Genomic DNA, 18,646 nt, shown 5'->3' on the forward strand with positions numbered 1-18,646 from the left:
GCCGCCCCTCGCGGGCGCGGCTCTGAAATAGGGCTCGGCCGCCGCTCCCGGGCAGCCGGAGCCGCGGAGCAGCGCGGCCATGCCCGCCCCAGCCGCGCCCCGCAGCCTGGCCGCCGCCGCCCCCGCCGGCAAGGCCAAGCTCACCCACCCCGGCAAGGCCATCCTGGCAGGTAAGGGTCCCCCGGGGCTCTCCGGGGAGCGGGGCTCGCCCAGCCGCTGGATGCCAGCGTGGGCATCCGCCTGGGCGGTGCTGCCGGACCCGCCCCGGGGCGGCGGCGCTCCCGCAGGTGCTGCTGCTCCATCCCGGCGCTGCCGCCCCTCTCCCGCTGCCCCCCCCCCAGGAGGCGGCCCCGATGGACCGGGGGTTCCCTTCGGCCGCGGCAGCATCCTGAGCCCGGAACCCGGCTCCGGGGGTCGCAGCGTCCCGCCAGGCTGTTTGTGCTCCCAGAGGTCCAGCCGTGGAGGTGCCGGTGGCCTCGAATGTAGCGCGGGGTTCAGCGGGACAGGTTTCCATGCCAGCGGAGGGAGCGGCACTGATGGGAGAGGCTGATTCAGCAGGGACCCCCGCACGCACCCCCAAAGGGCTTAAGGGACAAGGCTGAAGCGGCAGCAGTCAGTCGTCCCTGCCCCAGCTGTGTCCCACACGCTGCGTTGATGCAGTTCCCCTGAGGGCTGCTTGGTCCTTCCTTTGTGCCTCAGCATCGGTCCCTGTGGATCAGGGCGTGTTTTCCCGTCCGGTTCTGACTACTTCCATGGGATCTAAATAGGCTCCGGGTGCAGCAGTAATTGCAGAGTTAACGCTCTGCCTCCTGCTTGTGGCTGTTTCGAGCTCTGAGCTGACTGGAGTCCAAGACAGTCGCAGGCTTGTTAAACTCCTTTGTAGCTGTTCATTAGCTCCCTGGTTCCTCCTGCCAGTCGCAGGACAATTCCCAGAGTGGAGATTAGCGTCTTTGTTTTGAAATGAGCCTTCGCAGCCTCGACATGATTGGCATGTTTAGAGCTTTTGTGTTTTCCAGCCAATTCCCCCTCCTACGATTGTGCCTTTGTCTCTCCAACTCCCTGCTCCCCTCCAAGGGCAGAGCTCCAGCCTCCAGTAGCAGGACCCGGGAGCAGAAGGCTCTGCCCACCCTGGCTGGGCACGGGCAGCCCAACACTTGCTGCTCCAGCTCTGCCCTCCTGCCCTGGCCCCTATTTGGTGGGTCTCCCCTCATACAGACCTGGAGAACTGCTGGAGATGGATGCTTGGAGCACTGGAGCGTGCAAAGGGTGCCGAGGCCTCGCAGGGTCACATCTCCCGGAAGGGACTGTGCCTGTGCCATCACTCAGGCTGCCACAGGGCTGTGGCACAAGGGGAAGGCAGCTGTGGCCAAACGAGAGAGTGCCCTCACTCAAGTGAACCCTTGGGTGAGGCCAGGCTCCTCCAGAGCTCAGGGGGCTCAAGACTTGTGCTGCCCCACCTCAAAATGGGTTGTTTTTTCAGGCCTCTTCACTTAACATTTTTTTAAATGGGACTTAATCCAAGTTTAGGATGGGAAAGAACAGGCTGTTTTCTTCTCATCCGCCCTTCACAGTCTTTCCTATCTTGCTGCCCATGTGCAGTGCATCAGGTACCAGTGTGCCAGGAGACTTTCGTTGCCCTTGTGTCAGTCTCTAATCAGGATCTTCAGCTGTAGATGGATTCTTGGTATCAGCCTCCTCTGAGAGAGGTTGCAGCAAACTTGCCCTTCTCTCCCCTGCCATAAAAGTTGCCGTGGGCATGCCTGGAAGCTGTTCTGGTGTAAAGGAAAGGACGTGGTTATTGTGGACTTTGCCAGGTTGGGCAACACAGCATGAAGTTGCACGTGCCCCTGCTTGGGGGGGCCCTTCTGGGTCCATGTGAGGCTGTAGAGGTGGAAGAAGGACCCTATTGAGATGCTGGTCTTCTCCTCACAGGCTGTAATCAGAGTAATTGGTTAATGGGCAGAAGTCCAGCCAAGCCTCTGTGGCATCTAATTGTATTACAGAACCACAGAAACGGGAGAAAGCTGCTGTTAACTCCCTGCACCCTGGTCTGCTCAGCCCTCCAGCCCCTCGCTGGAGGATGCAGTGATGTTTGTGGTTGTGTCTGCTGACTTTAAAGGGTTTGCTGATGCTCTCAGGGTTTCTCATCTGACATCTGTCTGCACAACAGGGGTGTGTGCTTCAGAGCTCAACTTTCTGGAGAGCTGGAAGATGGACCATTCCTGCTGTGCCTCATCAGCCTGTACTGGTGGGGTTAAATAAGCATCCATCATCCCACCCTGGGTGCCTCTCTGCTCCCAGACCCTCTGCGTAATTGGGATCCTCTGCCAGGGAGGCACAGCAACCTCGGCTGCCCAGACCTCAGCAGGCTGGGGCTGGCTCCTTTCTGAAGAGACACAAGTGACGCTCTGGCTGCCAAGAGCTCTTCTGCCTTAGTCGTTGCAACAGACAAATGCAAGGTTAAAAATTAATCTGCTGATGGGCTCTCATTTGTCCTGGCAGCTGTGGTGTGCCAGGGCAGCACTTCACCTTGCGGTGACCACGCGGGCGGTGCCGGTGCTGCGGCCGCGTGTGGCCTGAGCACACGAAGGCAGCTCGGCTGTACTGGCTGGTTGGGTGGGTGTCGCTGCCAGGACTTGGAATGGGAAGTGCTCTGTGCTGACTGGGCTTTCAGAGGGCAGAGCTGAGTGGGTCTCTGCCCCTGTTCCATCCCAACACCCCCTTTGCAAAGGGAGAAGCCCCCAGGCTCTGAACTGATGGTACAAAGTCAGTTTGGAGAACGTGGTGCTGGTGAGAAGTGACATGGCTTAAGGTACAGCAGTTAGGTATAACGTGGCTTAGCTTAGACCTGTTTAAAAGACTGGTAAATGTGCAGGCTTTATGCTGAAATTATATTAAATGATATTAAAACTGTCTTCCCAACTCTCCTGCTGGCTCTGTTACCTGTTGCAGACTGGTACAATTTTTCTGTGAACTCACGAGCTGGTTTGAGGGCCAGCTTGTGCCCCTTCTGCTGGGTAACAAACAACCTGTTAGCAGGCAGGCCAGGAGCCCAGCCGTGCCTCCAGCCTCCCCACAGCCAGCTTCCCAGTTTTGTGCCATGGTTTCCAAACAAACCCTTGAGCTCACTGGCCTCCTGTCCCTCCCACCAGCATCCTGCAGGGCTGGTCCACTGTGCAGCTCCCAGCATGGGGCCACTCTGTAGTGAGTGGATGGGGAGCTCCAAATAAAGGCAGCAAGTGTTTAGACAGGAATGCTGGTGGCAGAGCTGGTGAGAGTCACCCCTGTGATTCCCCGGAGCGCTCCTTGCTGGGTATTTGGGTGCCACAGTGCTGTTGGGTCAGGTTGAGGTGGTGGGCTGTTTAGAGCCCAGCACAAATGGTCTTTGCCATTTGCAGGCAAACCCCCACACTCCTGCCCTCATCTTGAGAACTTTGCTCGTGGTTAGCAGCGCCCATGTGATGAAAGGCTTTGTCATCCCTCTCCAGAGTTAAGTACAGCCTCGCTCTGTTTTTAGCCAGCTTTGAAGCCTGGGGTCTGCTCCCTCCCACGGAGAAGCTCCCAGCTGCCTTGCTCTCTGCATGGTACCTCTGCTCATCTAGGGGCTGCTGCACAGTTGTTATTCCTGCCTACACCTAATCCTGCCTGGTCAGGGAGGCAGGACGGCCGGGTGCTGTCCTGCACGGTGCTGGATTTGGAAAGAGCTTGCAGTTGTTGTGGTTGCTGTTCTGATGTTGGGTACCACTGGGAAATAGCAGTGATGTGCACCAAGGTCTCAGGAGGAGCATGGACAGGGGAGAAGGATTCTGCAATGAGAGAAAAGGACCTGCAGGGTAGAGAATGAAGCAGGGAAGGTTCAGCAGGGAGCTCAGGCTCCCAAGAAACAAAGTGGGAGAAACAAAGCAGTAATTAGAGCTTCAGTTTCCTCTTCTTTGTTAATCCCTGACATGATCTTTCTTAGGAAATGCTGTACCTGCAGAGGAGAGGAGTCAGGCACCGGGTGTGAAAGCTGAGACTTGCTTCTTGCAGAGCAGGACTCCTTTCCCAAAAGTCCGAAGTCCACCTGGATTTCCAGGGCCGTTGCTCTCCTGGGAGGGTGTGAGGGTTGCTGCTGGGATTGGCTGTGGTCTGGCACACTCCCTGGCTTTGATATGGATGCCTGGTGCTCACAGCAAACTGGGGGATGTTTCCCCCTTGATACTGAGCCAAAGGAGCTGGGCGGTGGGCTGAGCACAACCAGGGGAAAAGATTGGTGACCATGGAGGAACTGGCCCTGCCAGGTCTGCTGCCCTCAGTGCTTCATGCCTGGTTGTGGTTTCCCCTGCAGTTGCCTCCTTAGGCTGTCATCTGCTTGGGGAGTGGGGCACAAGGAGCCTGCTGGCCCTGAGTGTGTCCTTGGCTGCCTGGGAGCCCTCGTGGACTGCAGCAGAACCCTACAGCAGCCCCAGGGCTCCTGGTGGGAGGAGGATGTCAGCCCCAGGGCCAGGAAACCACGTCGGGCTGTCCATTCGATCTGAATGGATTCTGTGTGTTCTGGGGTTAACTCTGGGCTTTGAAATGTGAGTTTCTGAGATTTTCACATGCCTCATGCTCTGCTTGACATTCTGCAGGCAACCATTTTCTCTGGGTTGATGTAAATGATCGGAAGGAGCCATCCGTCTTCCCAAGGCGATGAGCACCATGAGCTGACAGCTTGGGGATGTTGCAGCGTCTCTCGTCTCTGATGGCCCTGTGTGGTGCATGCCAATGCAGCCTCCCTGTTCCTGCTTGTGCCCTGAGGTCTCAGGTCACCTCCTGACAGCAGGAGTTGATTTTTTTGCCATCTCTTCTCTCTCCCCGTGCTCCAGTGCATGGCACAGCAATCACTCTCCTGTGCTGGTGGCAAGGAGACCAGAGGCTGACCCTGGGGAAGTCTCAGTCCTGGCAGTGGCTCCTTCATCCAGCTGTGGGGCTGTGCTGGGGGAGGCATCCAACAGCCCTGGGCTCTGACATCGACTCAAAGTGTTTTGAAAAGCTGGTGTCCAAAGTGGTGTGGTGGGTTGGCTGGGGTGCATGGGACAACAGAAAGAAGGTGACTTGAGCAGGACGGGGGACTTGGCATCCCCAAAAGCGGGGTCGGTGCCAAAGGCAGAGGACGCTGTGACTGCAAGCACAGGGAAGTGGCTTCTGCCATCCTGCTCACAGCCAAGAAGTTTAAAATGTAATAATGGTTAGTTGTAATATTGAGAAGTGAATGCAAAGAGGTGATGAATGAGTGGGTTGTGAAAGTACAGCCTGTTCAAACAGGACAGTTCCAGTAAGATTCAGGATAAATTATTCCATCCCATCCAGAGCATTATCTGCAGTGCTGTTTGCGTGGACAGGGCTGTTCACCCACCCATGGCACAGGCTACAGAGAGGCATCTCTCCTGTTTGCTGTTTTGTGTATCCCTGGTGGGAATCACACTTCATCCAGCCTGCCTGTAGCACACTCCTGTGACCAAACCAGCCGTGTGTGTGTGTGTGTGTGTGTGTGTGTGTGTGTGTGTGTGTTGAACCCCTGTGCTCCCCACCAGCCTTACCCCTGTCAGATAGGAGACCTTCCCAGGGATGGACACCCTCTGAGCCTGCTGACCTGTCGCAGGACACGTTTTTTTTCCCCTTCTAAAGAAAACGCAGGTAATTTCCTGGCAGTCTGGTTTGGGGGAAGCAGCTTCCCTGTCTCAGCACTGTATAAGACCTTCGGCAGCAGAGCTGCCCCCGTGGTGGTTTCCCCCAAGGATGTGGCTGTGGGGGGGTGCTGAAGGGCTGTCCGTGGCAGGAGGAGGTGCCTGGGTGAGGACCCGTTGCTGGAGCCCTGCCGAGAGCGAGCTCTCCCCAGAGAGGTGCCTGCTGGCTCCTGAGCCCCGAGTTTCACAAGATGGCCCGTGGTGGGATGTGTGTAGGGGGTGGAGCCGTTAAACCCGTTTCAGTGCTGCAGGCAGGGCAGGATTGATTGCTCCACCACTGCCTTCTGCTGGGGGATGGCAATGGATGGGTGAAGAGCAGCCTGGGTGGCTGCCAGGAGGGCTTGTTCCTTTGGTGGCAGGGAGCAGGGACCTGTCAGGAGCTGGCAGTGGGTGTACCCACCTGCCTGATTTGTAGCACGATGATGGGGTGTTTTTGGGGGGGGTGTTATGGTTTTTTTTGTTTGATTTGGTTTTTTTTTATTGTTGTTGTTTGTTTGTTTGTTGGATTGTTTTGGTTTTTTGCTTTTTCTGATTCTCCCAGCTCCAAAAGCTGCCTTGGCTAATGGAAAAGGGCACCAAGTCCCCTTGTGAGAGTGGGAGCTGTGAGCCTGGCATCCAGGAGGTGGGCAGGATTGCCCTCTGTGCCTGCCATGTGTGATCTGTGTCACCCACGTCGGGTGCTTAGCTCACCTGAACCTTCTGCACGTGGGCTGGGTGCCCCCCAAACAGGGGGAACTCAGGGCTCTGCTTCTGCTCTGGAGAGGAGGTGAGAGCTTGTTTGTGCCTTCCCACCATCCTGAGCCACCCGGCTGGCAGAATGGGGAAGCTTCAGGCATGGGTCCTGGGAGAGCTCTGCTGCTTTGCTTCCAGAGACCCTTAGGAACAATTTCCTCTGGCCTGAAAGGATCCTGCTTAATCTGAACTTAAAAGGAGCTTTTTGTATGGAAATCAGGTGCTTGTGTGTCAGCATGTGAAATTACTCTTAAAAATGGAGAGGCTGAAATTGCTCTCCAGGTGCTCACTTCTCATCAGAGCTGCACAGAGACCTGCTGCTCTGTCTCCCCGCAGGAGCAGGATGCTTTTACAGGCACAGTCACTTGCAGGAGTGGCAGAGGGGCCAGTGCCACCTCCTGGCCCCCTGTGGCTCCCAGACAGGGCAGTGGGTGCTCACTGGGGCACTTGCCTCAGGGTAGAGGTTTGCAGCGGGTGGCAGTGCCAGCCCTGGCTGTGCAGCCTTGGTTTGTGTAAGTCCTGGGACTCTGCTTGTCTTCCCCGTTGGAGCTGCGTCCTCCTGCCCTCAGCACCCACCCTGTCCTGGGCAGCAGCTGGGGTCCCTGGACACGGTGGCTGGTGGTGTCCCCAGAAGCTGCTCACTGATGGGGTGTGAAGCTGGACCTCTGTGTGCTGATGCCATCACCTGTTGCACGAGCATTGCAGGGGCAGCACCCTCCCACTGTCCCCAAAAACCCTCTTCTCCCTCCTGCCAGCTCTCCCCAGCTGTGCCCAAGGGCTGCAGACATGCCCAAGGACGGCCTCCTTTGGCTCTTCCGCGGGGGAGAGATAAACTTTTTCTGGGAAAACCATGCCAAGTGGCTGACAAACAGGTATTTTTCCCATCTCCCCCTTCCTGCTGGGCCTGCCGTGCTGGGATTGCTGGCAGCTGAAGCATTTGCAGGCATGCTGCAGGCAGGGAGCCTTTCCTGGTGCTGGGAGCGGGATCCCCCCTCCAGAGGCACCTTCTCTGGGGCCGGGCATAGCGACCTTCCCTGAAGGACGTCCTGTCTCCTCTGGCTCTGCTGCATCCAGCTAACAGTGGAGAGCCTTGGCCCAGCATCTCAGCTACCCCGCTTGCTCTTTCACCTCCTGAGTGCTGCCGGCTGTTCCCGCTGACTCCAGGGTGTTGCAAGAGCTGAAGCTGCTGGTTAAAGTCCGGGTAAACAGCCCTGGCGAGGGAGGGGGTTGGACAGAGCTGCTCCTCGTGGGCAGTGGGGTGATTTATTTGCACCGAATAAGGTTTAAGCAATACCGTGTGGGGAGAGGAGATGACAGCAGAGCAGGACCTGTGATGGGTTCTGCTTCCAGGGAGGGAAGGGGCTGTAGGGTGGGTGGTCTGTGTCACACTGTCTCTCTGCAGGCAGATGAAAAAGGGTTAAAATTGCCACAAGTCATGGAGTGTGTCCCAAGTCCCTGCTCTCTGCACCTTCCCACTGAGGCCAGAGCAACAGCAGAGGACAGGGAGGGGACCTGGCAGTGTGGATGCCCTGTTCCTCCATCCTTGGCTAGGGCAACCTCAGTGCCCCAGAGGCTGCCAGTTCCCAGGAATGCTGTCCCTTTGCTGGGGCACTTCACAGGCTTCTGTGGATGTGGCTTTGCCTGTGGCATTCTGGGCAGAACTTCTCTGCCTACCCTGCATGGACAAATGTCCTTAATCCCAGTGGCAGCCAAGGCTGTGGGCAGGTTGTGGGGGGTGCAGCATCCCTCCCTGTGCCATCTGGTGTGGCTGCCATGAGCCCAGGTGCTGGTTGCCCCTGGACTGGTGCTTGTCCCAGGTGCTTCCCTGCTGTCTGGCTCCCGGAGGTGCTGGGGCAGCAGCTGGTGCTGGGGGACTGGGAGAGAGCAAATATTTATGGCACTTAAAATGTCCAGCACTTCAGTTCTGCAGTGTAGGAGGGAGGGAAGTGGCCTTGGCAGCAGCTGGGGTGTTCATGTGGCTGTGGTGTGGAGAGGTGCCAGCCAGTGCTCAGCTTTTTGGGGACTGTTGCACTCAGCTGGAAGATGCTGCTCCTCATCCTACTGCTTGCTGGGGACCTGCCAGCTGTTCCTCAGGAACTGTTTGTCTTTGCAGGAGAAATTACAGGGCTTGGGTTCACCCCTGTGCTGTGGGACCAGCAGTGTCTGCCACCTCTGACGGACCTGCCAAGGATGGGAGAGGGTTGAGGGGGCAGCAGGAGCACAGTGGGGACCCTGGGGATGGTGGCTGTCTTGTGGTGCCCCAGGGAAGAGGATGGCTGGCTGGCTGCAGTGTCATGAGCTGGCCTGGCTGTGGCTTCTGTGGCTTCCTCCCACGCCCCCAAAGCACAGGGTGCCATGGAGGAGTCATGGCTGGCAGTGGTCACCCATTCCCACCTCCTAGGAGCTGCCTGCCTGGCCTGGGCTGGGCAGCTCCAGCCTCCCCGGAAACACACTGGGAAACAAGGGCCCTTTGTCTGCCCTGGAGGAGCTGGGCTGGCCTCACGCCCCATCCCCAGCACCGCACGGGGCCGGGATGCTGCCAGGCTGGGCTGGCGGGTCCTGCCCTGGGCACTCGGTGCCACGGTGTCCCCACATCCCACATCCTCGGTGTCCCACATCCTCGCTGTGCCTGTGGGAGGAGTGGGATGCTCTCTCAGCAGAGAGCTGAGCTTTCCATTGCCCCAGCTGTGCTGGGTGCTGGCCTGGCTCCTTGGCTCCCTTGGGAGGACAATGCAGCCTGGTCCTTCCTGTGCCTGGGGGGAAAAACCAGGATAAGGCTCTTTTAAGGTGGGTGCTGCCCAGCTGCTGGAAGGAATGCAGCGAGGCTTCTTTCCCTTCCCTTCAGAACAACTGGGCTGAGAGCAGGCAGCAGTGCTCCAGGGGATGCCAGTTGCCAGTGGCACTGGCCCAGGGGAGCTGGATGCAGCACCAGAGATCCAGTGTCTCTCTTGTAAATTTGGAGGCCATACACAAGAAATATGACTTTGTGAGAAACTCTGCTGGTCTGAGGAGCTGGGGCCTCCTGCTGCTGTCACGGGGAGCAGCCACTGCCACAGTGCCCCCTATCAGCATCCCCTCACGGGGGTGCTTTGTGGGGTGCTGATAAGCAGAGCTGTGCCATGCTGTGCTGCACTTGGCTGCAGAGCAGGATAACCACCACTGCATGCAGCCCCGGCCTTTCCCAGGATCGCAGTGTGTTCCCCCCAGGACAGTGGGGTGTCCCCAGGTCTGTGGTAGGGCTGCAAGCTAGCCATGGCTGTGGTGAGAGCTGCAGTGCTGCTGAGTCACACCGAGGACTTGGCCAGGCTGGAGGGGCCACTGGAGGCTGTATGGGAGACTGGGAGCTGGCAGCCCACCTGACCCCTGAGGGCTGGGGCATGGTTCACCTTCCCTGGGCAAGGAGCAGGGACACCCTCAGGAGTGCTCTGGTGGGTGCTGACCCTGGTGGCAACGCCCTGTGCCCTGGGCAGGGCTGAGCTGGGTTTGCCCTGAGGGAGCCGGCTTGGCCTTGCACTTTCTCCTTGTTCCAGCACAAAGGACTCCTGCTGCTCGGCGGGACCTGGCCATGCTTTGATGCGAGGAAATGCATGGATGTGATCCATCGTGGCCGGATGGGCTGAGCCCAGCTCCCCCAGCCCAGCTGGGCCCCGCTGCAAGGGCTCCAACCATGCTGGGGGGAGCCCCGTGGCTGATCCGGCATCCCTTGCTGCCTGGGCTACCAGGAAGGGCTGCAGCCGCTGTAATCAGCCCCCAGCAGCCGCCGCTGCGGGAGCCCAGGGCAGCTGGACAGGCTTGATGATAATTGTGCTTCCTGCTGGTGTGGCTGGTCTGCAGATGGACTCCCACCAGTGCAGGGAGTGGTGCTGGGCCTGCTGCAGCACCGCTGGGTTTGTAAATCCCAGTGCTGGCAGCTCACCTGGGGGTGTGGGGCTCTGGAGAGGGAGAGGTGCCTTTGGGGGGACAACATGCCAAATAGGCGGCTGGGGGTGTGGTGTCTTGCACGGTTTTCCCACCTCTTTGGCCAGTCTCCTCATTGTCTCTTGCCATGGCTGGGCAGTGATGTCCATGCAGGGCACCAGGTTGGCACAGGGCCCTGCTGCTGTGTGGAGTGCTCAGGGTTTTGGCAAGGACAGGCACACAGTGTCCCAGCCCAGACTGGATGCTGGCAGCTTCGGGCTCAGCCGTCGTGGAGCGGGCAGCAGCCACTGACCTTTGCTAGTGCTGCTCCTGCCCCAGTGCCCCCTCCTCTCTGTGCAGGTGGCCTGGCCGGAGGGATCGAGATCTGCATCACATTCCCCACCGAGTATGTGAAGACGCAGCTGCAGCTGGACGAGAAGGCAAACCCTCCCCGCTACAAGGGCATCGGTGAGCACCTGCCCAGTGCTGGCCCCGGCCCCTCGCTGGGTGTGGGGGCTCCTGGGGAGCCTGGCTGGAGCTGGGGTGGGATTTGGCGGGGCGGTGGGGGGTGGTCCTCGGTGTGGCGGGTGACAGTGGCACTGCTGTGCTCTGCCACAGGGGACTGTGTGAAGCAGACTGTCCGTGACCATGGCATCCGGGGGCTGTACCGGGGGCTCAGCTCGCTGCTGTACGGCTCCATCCCCAAGGCCGCCGTCAGGTAGGTGTGTCCCCATGGCGTGGGGTGAGTGGGGGGACCCCCAACAGCAGCAAACAGGGACTGGTTTTCCCCTCAGTGTCTCCATTGGCACTTCACCAAGGCCAGGTGCTTTCCCAGACAGGAGGTCCCCTCGCGGGGTGCGCAGCTGCTCCTGGAGGCAGACCCAGAACGGGGGGTGCAGCCCCCTGTCCGGTGCCCAGGGGTTGGCACAGTGGCTCTTTTGCAGGTTTGGGATGTTCGAGTTCCTCAGCAACCAGATGAGAGACGAGCAGGGGCGGCTGGACAGCACGCGGGGCCTCATCTGCGGGCTGGGGGCTGGCGTGGCCGAGGCTGTGGCGGTGGTCTGCCCCATGGAGACTGTGAAGGTGGGTGGGAGGCAGCTGCCAGTGTCCCCTGCCTTGGCACTCCTCACTGGGCTTGGTGGGGAGGGTGCAAGAGCCAGGGGTGCCTGACTTTTGGGGAGCTGAGGGCCACATGAGTTTGCTGAGGCCAGTTTTGTAGGGGAGGATCTGATGCTGGGAAGCTCTTGGAGGTCAAGTCAGGTGGTCCTGGTTCCTTCCCCCCTGGGGAGGAGCCCCACACTCAGGAGCAATCTTGTCACCCATTTTTGGACTGTAAACCCACATGGCTGCTTGCAGCAGCAGTTTCCCAGGTTTTGCTCTGCAAAATGCTCTGCTGGCCATGGGCACAGGCTTCCCCTGTGGTCTCTCCAGTGTAGCCCGGCCGCATGGGTTGGCTCTGGTCTTGGGACTGTCCCTGGCACAAGGCAGGAGGTGGCCAACAGCCCTTTGAGGCCATCACACCTGCCCTTACCTCAGCCAGGACGAGCACATCATCTCCTCGTAGGTGAAGTTTATCCATGACCAGACCTCTCCCAACCCCAAATACCGTGGTTTCTTCCATGGCGTCCGGGAGATCGTTCGGGAACAGGGTGAGTCCCGGGGGAGCGGCGCCCTGACCCCCTGGGTATTCCCGTGCTGTGGGGACGGGGTGGGAGGTGGTGGATGGGCACAGGCTGGGATGGATGGCCTGAGGAGGTTTTTCTCTGCCAGTTGAGGCTGGTCTCCCCTCCAACACCCTCTTCTTGCAGGACTGAAGGGGACCTACCAGGGCTTAACTGCGACCGTCCTCAAGCAGGGATCAAACCAAGCCATCCGCTTCTTCGTCATGACCTCCCTCAAGAACTGGTACAAAGGTATGGTGCCCTCATTCCCCCAGGCCAGCCTGTCTATGCCTCTGGCTCCCCCAGCCCACCCTTGCGAGCTGGGATGGACTTTCCATCAGCACACCCCCTGCTTCTCATGGCTCAGTCACCCAGGGTGCAGGAAGATGAAAACCAGGGTGGGGTGGCCCCAGCTCATGGAACTGAAAGGTCCTGGTGCTGGAGCATCACTTTCACACCCACCCTGAGCCCCTTGGTGCTGTGTGGGCTCTGTGGGGCTGCTGCTGCTGGACAGTCTCCTCCAAACACTCCAGCCCCCAGCTCAGCACCATGACCAGGAGCAACCAGACCTGGGATCTTCCTTGTGGGCTCCCTCGGGAATGAGTGCTTCATCCCACCACTACTTTGCCCTCAAACTTTCTTCCTTCCTAGGGGACAATCCCAACAAGGTTATCAACCCCTTCATCACGGGGGTGTTTGGAGCCATTGCTGGAGCTGCAAGTGTCTTTGGCAACACCCCCTTGGACGTAGTGAAGACCAGGATGCAGGTACGGTTCCAGGGCACGGTGTGGGACCACTCTGCTGGCAGCAGGCTGGGGCCACCCGCTGGCTGGGAGCTGTTTCACATAGTCCCTGGGGCAGGCACATGATGGTACTGGGATTTGGTTTGGGAGATACCTGGGGTTGGTGCTGGGAAGTATTTGCACAGAGATGGGGATGTCCCTGCCAAGTGTGATTTGCAGCAGCGAAGAGGGATCAGTTCCTCGTGGCACACCCTCAGCTATCTGCCTCCCCCACAAAATCCCCCACATGCACCCTGGCTCTGGCCTCTGATCCTGCTTTCCCCATCCCACAGGGGCTGGAAGCGCACAAGTACAAGAACACCTGGGACTGTGCCTACCAGATCATGAAACACGAAGGGCCCGTGGCGTAAGCTCTGCGGTGGGGGCGGCTGGGGGGCAGGATGGGCAGGAAGGGGGCTGTGAGGGCACCCAACCCCACGGCCCCCTTTATCCCCGGCAGGTTTTACAAGGGCACGGTGCCTCGCCTGGGCCGCGTCTGTCTCGACGTGGCCATCGTCTTCATCATCTACGATGAGGTGGTCAAATTCCTCAACAAGGTGTGGAAAACGGACTGAGGGGCCGGGCCAGGCGGCCCCGCCTCCCGGGCCCCGCAGGGCTGCAGCTGGAGAGCAGAGACCAAGCCCACACCCGGCTTTGGCGCTGCAGGGGCCAGGTCTGCCCCGCACGCCCTCCCCCCAAACCTGGCCACCTTTATCTTTAGGAACAGGCTCTGGAGCTGGAGCAGGTTAAATTACTTAGTTATGTGCTAAAAGGAGCAGGGAGGGAGCAGCATCCCACCATCCAGACCCCAAGAATCCCAGTTATGCCCACCCCAGTCCCCTGCTGACACTTCCCCCTGGTGCCACATCAGGTGTGAGTGCCAGTTATCCAGGGTGAAGTGTCCCCTGCGACAGTGGCCCCAGGGCTCCTGGCAGCCAGGAGCTGCTGTCTGCCTGGGGAGCAGCTCTTTTTGGGGATGGTGAGAGCTGCCCGGAGCCATGGTGCAATGCCAGGCTGTACACGTGGCATTGCAAGCTGCTGCTGGGGCTCACACCACTGGCTGGGAGCGATGCACTGGGTCACAGCAGCTCCAGGGGGAGCCCAACAGCCCTGCACCTCCCGGGCCGCAAGGGCAGTGACCTGCTGGTGTGGCCCAAGGCTTCCTCCTCCCTCCCTGCCAGCACCAGGACCACCGACGTGCAGCATCCCATCCCTGGGGTCCCACTCAGCCCTGGGCTGCTGGTCAGGGTCTGCCCAAATTTGCACATACAGCCAGGCCTTTAGTTGTGCTCACGGCAGGCCGGGGTTGGGGTGAGCTGGGTGCCCCTATCACTTGCCGTTTACAGTCGGGGTAGGAGGGGCAGCCCTGCCCCGCAGACTCGGCCCCTCGGCCGGGGGGTGCAAACCCCTGTCTTCTGCCACATTCCCCCCATCTGCCCTCCCGCCGCCTCTCTGTGGCCCCATAGGTAATCCTGTAGCTTTTGGAGCTTCACGCTGACCCACTAACACCTGTGGCCGTGGGGCCAGAGCCCTGCCCTGCCCACGCCAGGCTGGCCCCACACGATTTGTGCCAAACTTCTCCTGAGGGAGTGGAGGGCTGTGCAGGAGCCAGGGCTCTACCCGACCCTCCTCCCTCTTGTTGCCAGCGATGAGCTCAGCCTTAACACAGGAAGGTGAAGGAGGAAAGCCTGGGCACAGTTTACCTGCGGCTTTCGGCTCTGAAGCCAGCGAGGGTTGCATTACTGGTTTTTTTTTATTATTATTCTGTTTTACATTCGCAATTTGAATAAAATCAGTCTGGCTTTAGCAGCTGCGTTTGTGTCTGGGCGGTGCTGAGTGAGCAGCGAGCAGCTCCTGCCCTGCGGGTGGGGGACAAGGCTCCCCAGCATGCCAAGGTGGTGCTCCTGGGGGAGCATCAGCTCCAAGCCAGCAGTGCACCATTCACATGTGCTCCCAGGCAGCGCCAGGGTTGTGTTGTCCCATGCACTGTGCTTTATTAATAATCCTGAGTACTTGTGTGAAGTCCTTGCTCTGGTGGGACGGCGAGGGGCAGTGGAGCAGAAGGGAACAGGCTTTGTCCCCCCGCCCAGCCCTGGGGGCGGTGCGGCACGGCCGGAGATCCCAACCCACCACCAGCACAGCCCTCGCTCCTCATCCAGCATCCAGGAGGTGCAGGGCAGAGCCATCCCTCTGGGCTTGCAGGGTCCCGGTGCTATGCAGGGCCTGCTGCTCTGGGGGGGCTGGCTGCTGGCCACCAGCTACCTGGTGGGTGCCACGGGCAGCTGCCGGCACCGCTGCTGCCCGGGCAGGAACAACGTGTGCTGGGTCCCCAGTGCCCGCCGGGCTCACTGCTACTGCGACTCATACTGCCAGAGGACAGGGGACTGCTGCCAGGACTACCACACCACGTGCCGCCGCGCCGGTGAGTGGCACAGGGCATGGCACTGGCCAGGCCTGGGGCTGGGGACACCAACCTGGGCTGCTGCTCTGGGTGGTGGGTGTTTGCTGGTACCTGTTAGCCCCTGCTTTGAGCGGTAACAGGGTGCACCTGTGGGTGCCGGCTGGGCTGGATTTGTAACAATATCTGAATTTTCCCCTTTTTTCCACACTGAATGTCTGGCTGGTCCCAGTGCAATGAAAGCCCGCAGGGGTGGCCTCTGGTCTGCAGCTGACAGTGGCGCTGTCATTGCAAGCCTCAGAGTGGTCAGTGTGGGACCCAGCAGGACAAACCCTGGCAACACCCCTACCACTGTCACAGGCAGTGCCTTGCACAGGGACACAGGGACTGAGGGCTGTGCTGGGGGTGCCAAACAGGGATCGTGGGCTTGGGGGTGCGGAGCCGGCCCGCCCTGGAGACCCAAACGCGGGCAGGCAGGTGCCAGCTGTGGCCCCCTGGACAATTGCAACAGTCAGCCCTTCCTAATCTCCAGGGAGATTAGCGGGGTCCCAGCTCAGCGCGATGCAGCACAGGGATAAAATCCTGCGGAAGCGGCGCACAATGTCCCTGTGCTGGCGAGGGTCAGGGGAGAGGGGCTGCTGGGGTCACCCTGGCCCTTGTCCTTCCTCCCCTCTCCCCCTCCCCTGCGCTGCATCCCTCCTGCACTCCTCTTCCACTGTTCATGGCGCTGAAGCTCTGTCTCTTTTCCCTCTCCTCCATCCCTCCTGCTCCCCTGGCAGCTGTGGGCTGCTCAGTGGGGCCCTGGGGGCCATGGAGTGGGTGCAGCTCCCCGTGTGGGGTCGGCAGCAGGGCCCGCAGCCGCCAGGTCACCGTCCCGCCCCGGCACGGAGGGGAGCCCTGTCCTGACCTCAAGCAGCGCCGCGGCTGCCTGGGGGAGCACCCAACCTGCGGGACAGCCAAAGGTAACGTGGGATGCCTGGTGTCCTTTCCTGTGGCTGACCCCATGTGCTGCTGTCCCCGCTGCCTGTCCTGGGGTGTCTTTAATAATCCACATGCCCCTCACGGCTGTTCTTCTGCCAGAGGTAGCCAAGATACTCCCCAAGACCTTCAGCTGGGACTTCAGAGATCCCTGGCGAAGAGCTGGGCTGCCACTGCTGGAGGAGCCCTCTGGGTATGTGTGGGGTTGGAGCCCCTCTGCAACCCTCAGACCCAAGACGTTTTTGCACCCCCTAGCCATTAATCTTTTCACCACCCAAAAGTATGGCCCCATTGCACCTCCATGGCCCCTTGCATCCCTCTAGGTCCATTACCTTCCCACCCCTTAAACCATGATCCCTTTGCACCCCCTAAAGCTATAGTCCCTTTGTCCCCCTGCAGACCTATAGCCCCATTGCACCCTCATACAAAGCTATGGCCCCTTTGCACCCTCCACCCTCAAAGAGCCATTATCCTGCTGCCCCAAACCATGACTCCTTTGTACCCCCTAAACTCATGGCCTCTCTACACCCCCTCAGAGCCAATACCCTTCTCACCTCCCCAACCATGGCCTCTTTGCCTCCCCAAAACCACATCCCCTTTACACCCCCGATCCATCAAAAAACCCTAACCTCTGCCCTACTTTCCAACCACCATTCCCCTTGTTTTTCCCACCATTTCCCCTCTTTCTTCCCCTCTACTTTCCCCTCTCCCCAGCTCTCCCCTCCCCAGCTACTGCGGCTATTTCCGCCTGACGCAGGTGGGACCCCCCTGCCGTGGGCAAGGCTGGAGCCGCCGGCTGCACCGGGACAAGCAGGTGTGTGTGGAATGCTGGGGGGACATGTCCCACCACCGTGCCCATTGCACTGGACATGGGCTGCAAGGAGCCAGGTAGGTGGTAATTTTGGGGGGAAGATGAAAGAACATCTTTCCATATCCCTCAGACATCTTTCTTTTATGTTCTTAATACATTAATATATAAAACTACTATTATAATATGCCATAATATACCATAATATTATAAGATAAATCAATAATGTGGACTATAAATTGATGATATATAGTATTAAAATAAATATATTTAAATAGAATATTTCAGTTGGAAGGGACCTACAATGATAATCTAGTACAACTGCCAATATGTATTCTTATATGTAATATAAAACTACATATAATTTTTAAATTATATTTAATTATTTGTGGCACACCCCAGTTCTCAACAGTTTTCCCTTCCAGGACATTTTGGGTGGCTGCCTCTGTGGTGGGGTGCCAGGGCTCATGGGTACAGGAGGGGCTGCAGGAGGGTTGTGTCTGCTCCCCACCCGCTCTCATCTTCGTGTAGGATCTCCCTGGGAAGGTGAGCTGAGCCTCCCTATGGCACCACTCCATGCTGGGGAGGTGGGGGGATGAAATAAAAATGTGGTGTCTTTTATAATTTCATCCTTCTGCAGGTTTGCTGCTCACCCTTGTATCCGACTCCCTGTGTTTACCATTAAATACTTTGTTGAAGAATGGGAAGAAAATCCTTCTTATAAAGATTAAAAATAAGGGAAATGCTGAAGTGTGGTGATTAATGGTAGAAGAACATCACAAAGAGGTTAAATCTGAGTGAGAAGATGATTGCAGCAGTGACATGATGTCATGCTCAGCCATGACATCATGCCATGCAATCAGCTGCCATTGGCAAGCAATATGAGGATGGAGCATCTGAGATCACTCCCTGGAGTGAATGTTGGGTGAGCTGGGCAGAGTGACTCAGCTTTGTGCTGTGGTTTGCAGACAGGAATTAAACAGAGACACCCAAAACCTGCACATTGGGTGATGGTGCCAGAGGGTGTCCAGTTCCAGCTGTGGGGCTCAGCAGCTCCCACTGGAGGGAGTGAGGCTGAACTGGGTGGTGCTGGTGCCCTTCCTCACTCAGCTTGACCTCATTGGTGGGGTCCCTGGTCCAGCCTTGGCCTGTAGTTCCACAGCCTGTGGTGGGAGGATGTGCTGTGCCAGGGCTGGCTCTTGCCAGGCTGGCCAAGGGAGGAGGGAGCCCAAGGTGGGGACAGCCCAGATCTGGAGGTGGGAAGGAGAGGGCAGCCCATGGAATAGCTGCCCCAGCCTCATCCAATGGGACTCTGGCTGCAGGGTGGCAACCAGCACCCATCCCCAGGAGGAACAGATTGTCTCTGTCCCCACAGTGGGGACTGTGGCCCTGGGCAGTCCCAGTGCCTGCAGAGGACTGTCAGTTGCCCAGCTCTCTGTGGAATGTAATGAGGAGGGTTCAGCCAGGCATTGGGTTGTCACCTACCCATCAGCTACCTATGGCCATGAGCCAGGGTGGCCCGTAGGGCTGGGGGCTTGAGCAGGGGGCTTAGGATTTGAGGTTCCCTTGCTGCAGCCTATGGCTGTTGCCTGTTTGCTGCCCCAGGATGTGTTTGGCTCCTGCTGCCTGTTACAGCTCCCTCTCACCCCATCCTCCTGGGCAGGGAAATTAAAAGGCTTCAA

At 58.8% G+C, this 18,646-nt stretch overlaps 2 protein-coding genes across 3 annotated transcripts; both read left to right on the forward strand.

Moving 5' to 3' along the window:
- The first annotated feature begins 16 nt into the window (after window positions 1–16).
- On the forward strand, window positions 17–14,586 carry SLC25A1 (solute carrier family 25 member 1). Its single transcript, XM_017814060.1, has 9 exons — window positions 17–170; window positions 10,698–10,805; window positions 10,956–11,055; window positions 11,282–11,420; window positions 11,902–11,986; window positions 12,146–12,250; window positions 12,650–12,765; window positions 13,074–13,147; window positions 13,241–14,586. The coding sequence occupies exons 1-9, from the start codon at window positions 80–82 to the stop codon at window positions 13,353–13,355; spliced, it is 933 nt and encodes a 310-aa protein (XP_017669549.1). The 5' UTR covers window positions 17–79; the 3' UTR covers window positions 13,356–14,586.
- Window positions 14,587–14,636: 50 nt separating this feature from the next.
- LOC108496901 (somatomedin-B and thrombospondin type-1 domain-containing protein-like) lies at window positions 14,637–18,646 on the forward strand. 2 transcript variants are annotated; one of them, XM_017814059.1, is made up of 6 exons: window positions 14,637–15,202; window positions 15,958–16,140; window positions 16,259–16,349; window positions 16,871–17,044; window positions 17,390–17,510; window positions 17,605–18,646. In XM_017814059.1, the coding sequence occupies exons 1-5, from the start codon at window positions 14,668–14,670 to the stop codon at window positions 17,493–17,495; spliced, it is 1,089 nt and encodes a 362-aa protein (XP_017669548.1). In that variant the 5' UTR covers window positions 14,637–14,667; the 3' UTR covers window positions 17,496–17,510; window positions 17,605–18,646. The 2 variants fall into 2 exon arrangements, with proteins under 2 accessions (XP_017669548.1, XP_017669547.1); XM_017814058.1 differs by having other exon boundaries at window positions 16,914–17,044.

Source organism: Lepidothrix coronata, unplaced genomic scaffold (assembly GCF_001604755.1).
Source record: "Lepidothrix coronata isolate B3197 unplaced genomic scaffold, Lepidothrix_coronata-1.0 Scaffold44, whole genome shotgun sequence".
Taxonomy (NCBI): Eukaryota; Metazoa; Chordata; class Aves; order Passeriformes; family Pipridae; genus Lepidothrix; species Lepidothrix coronata.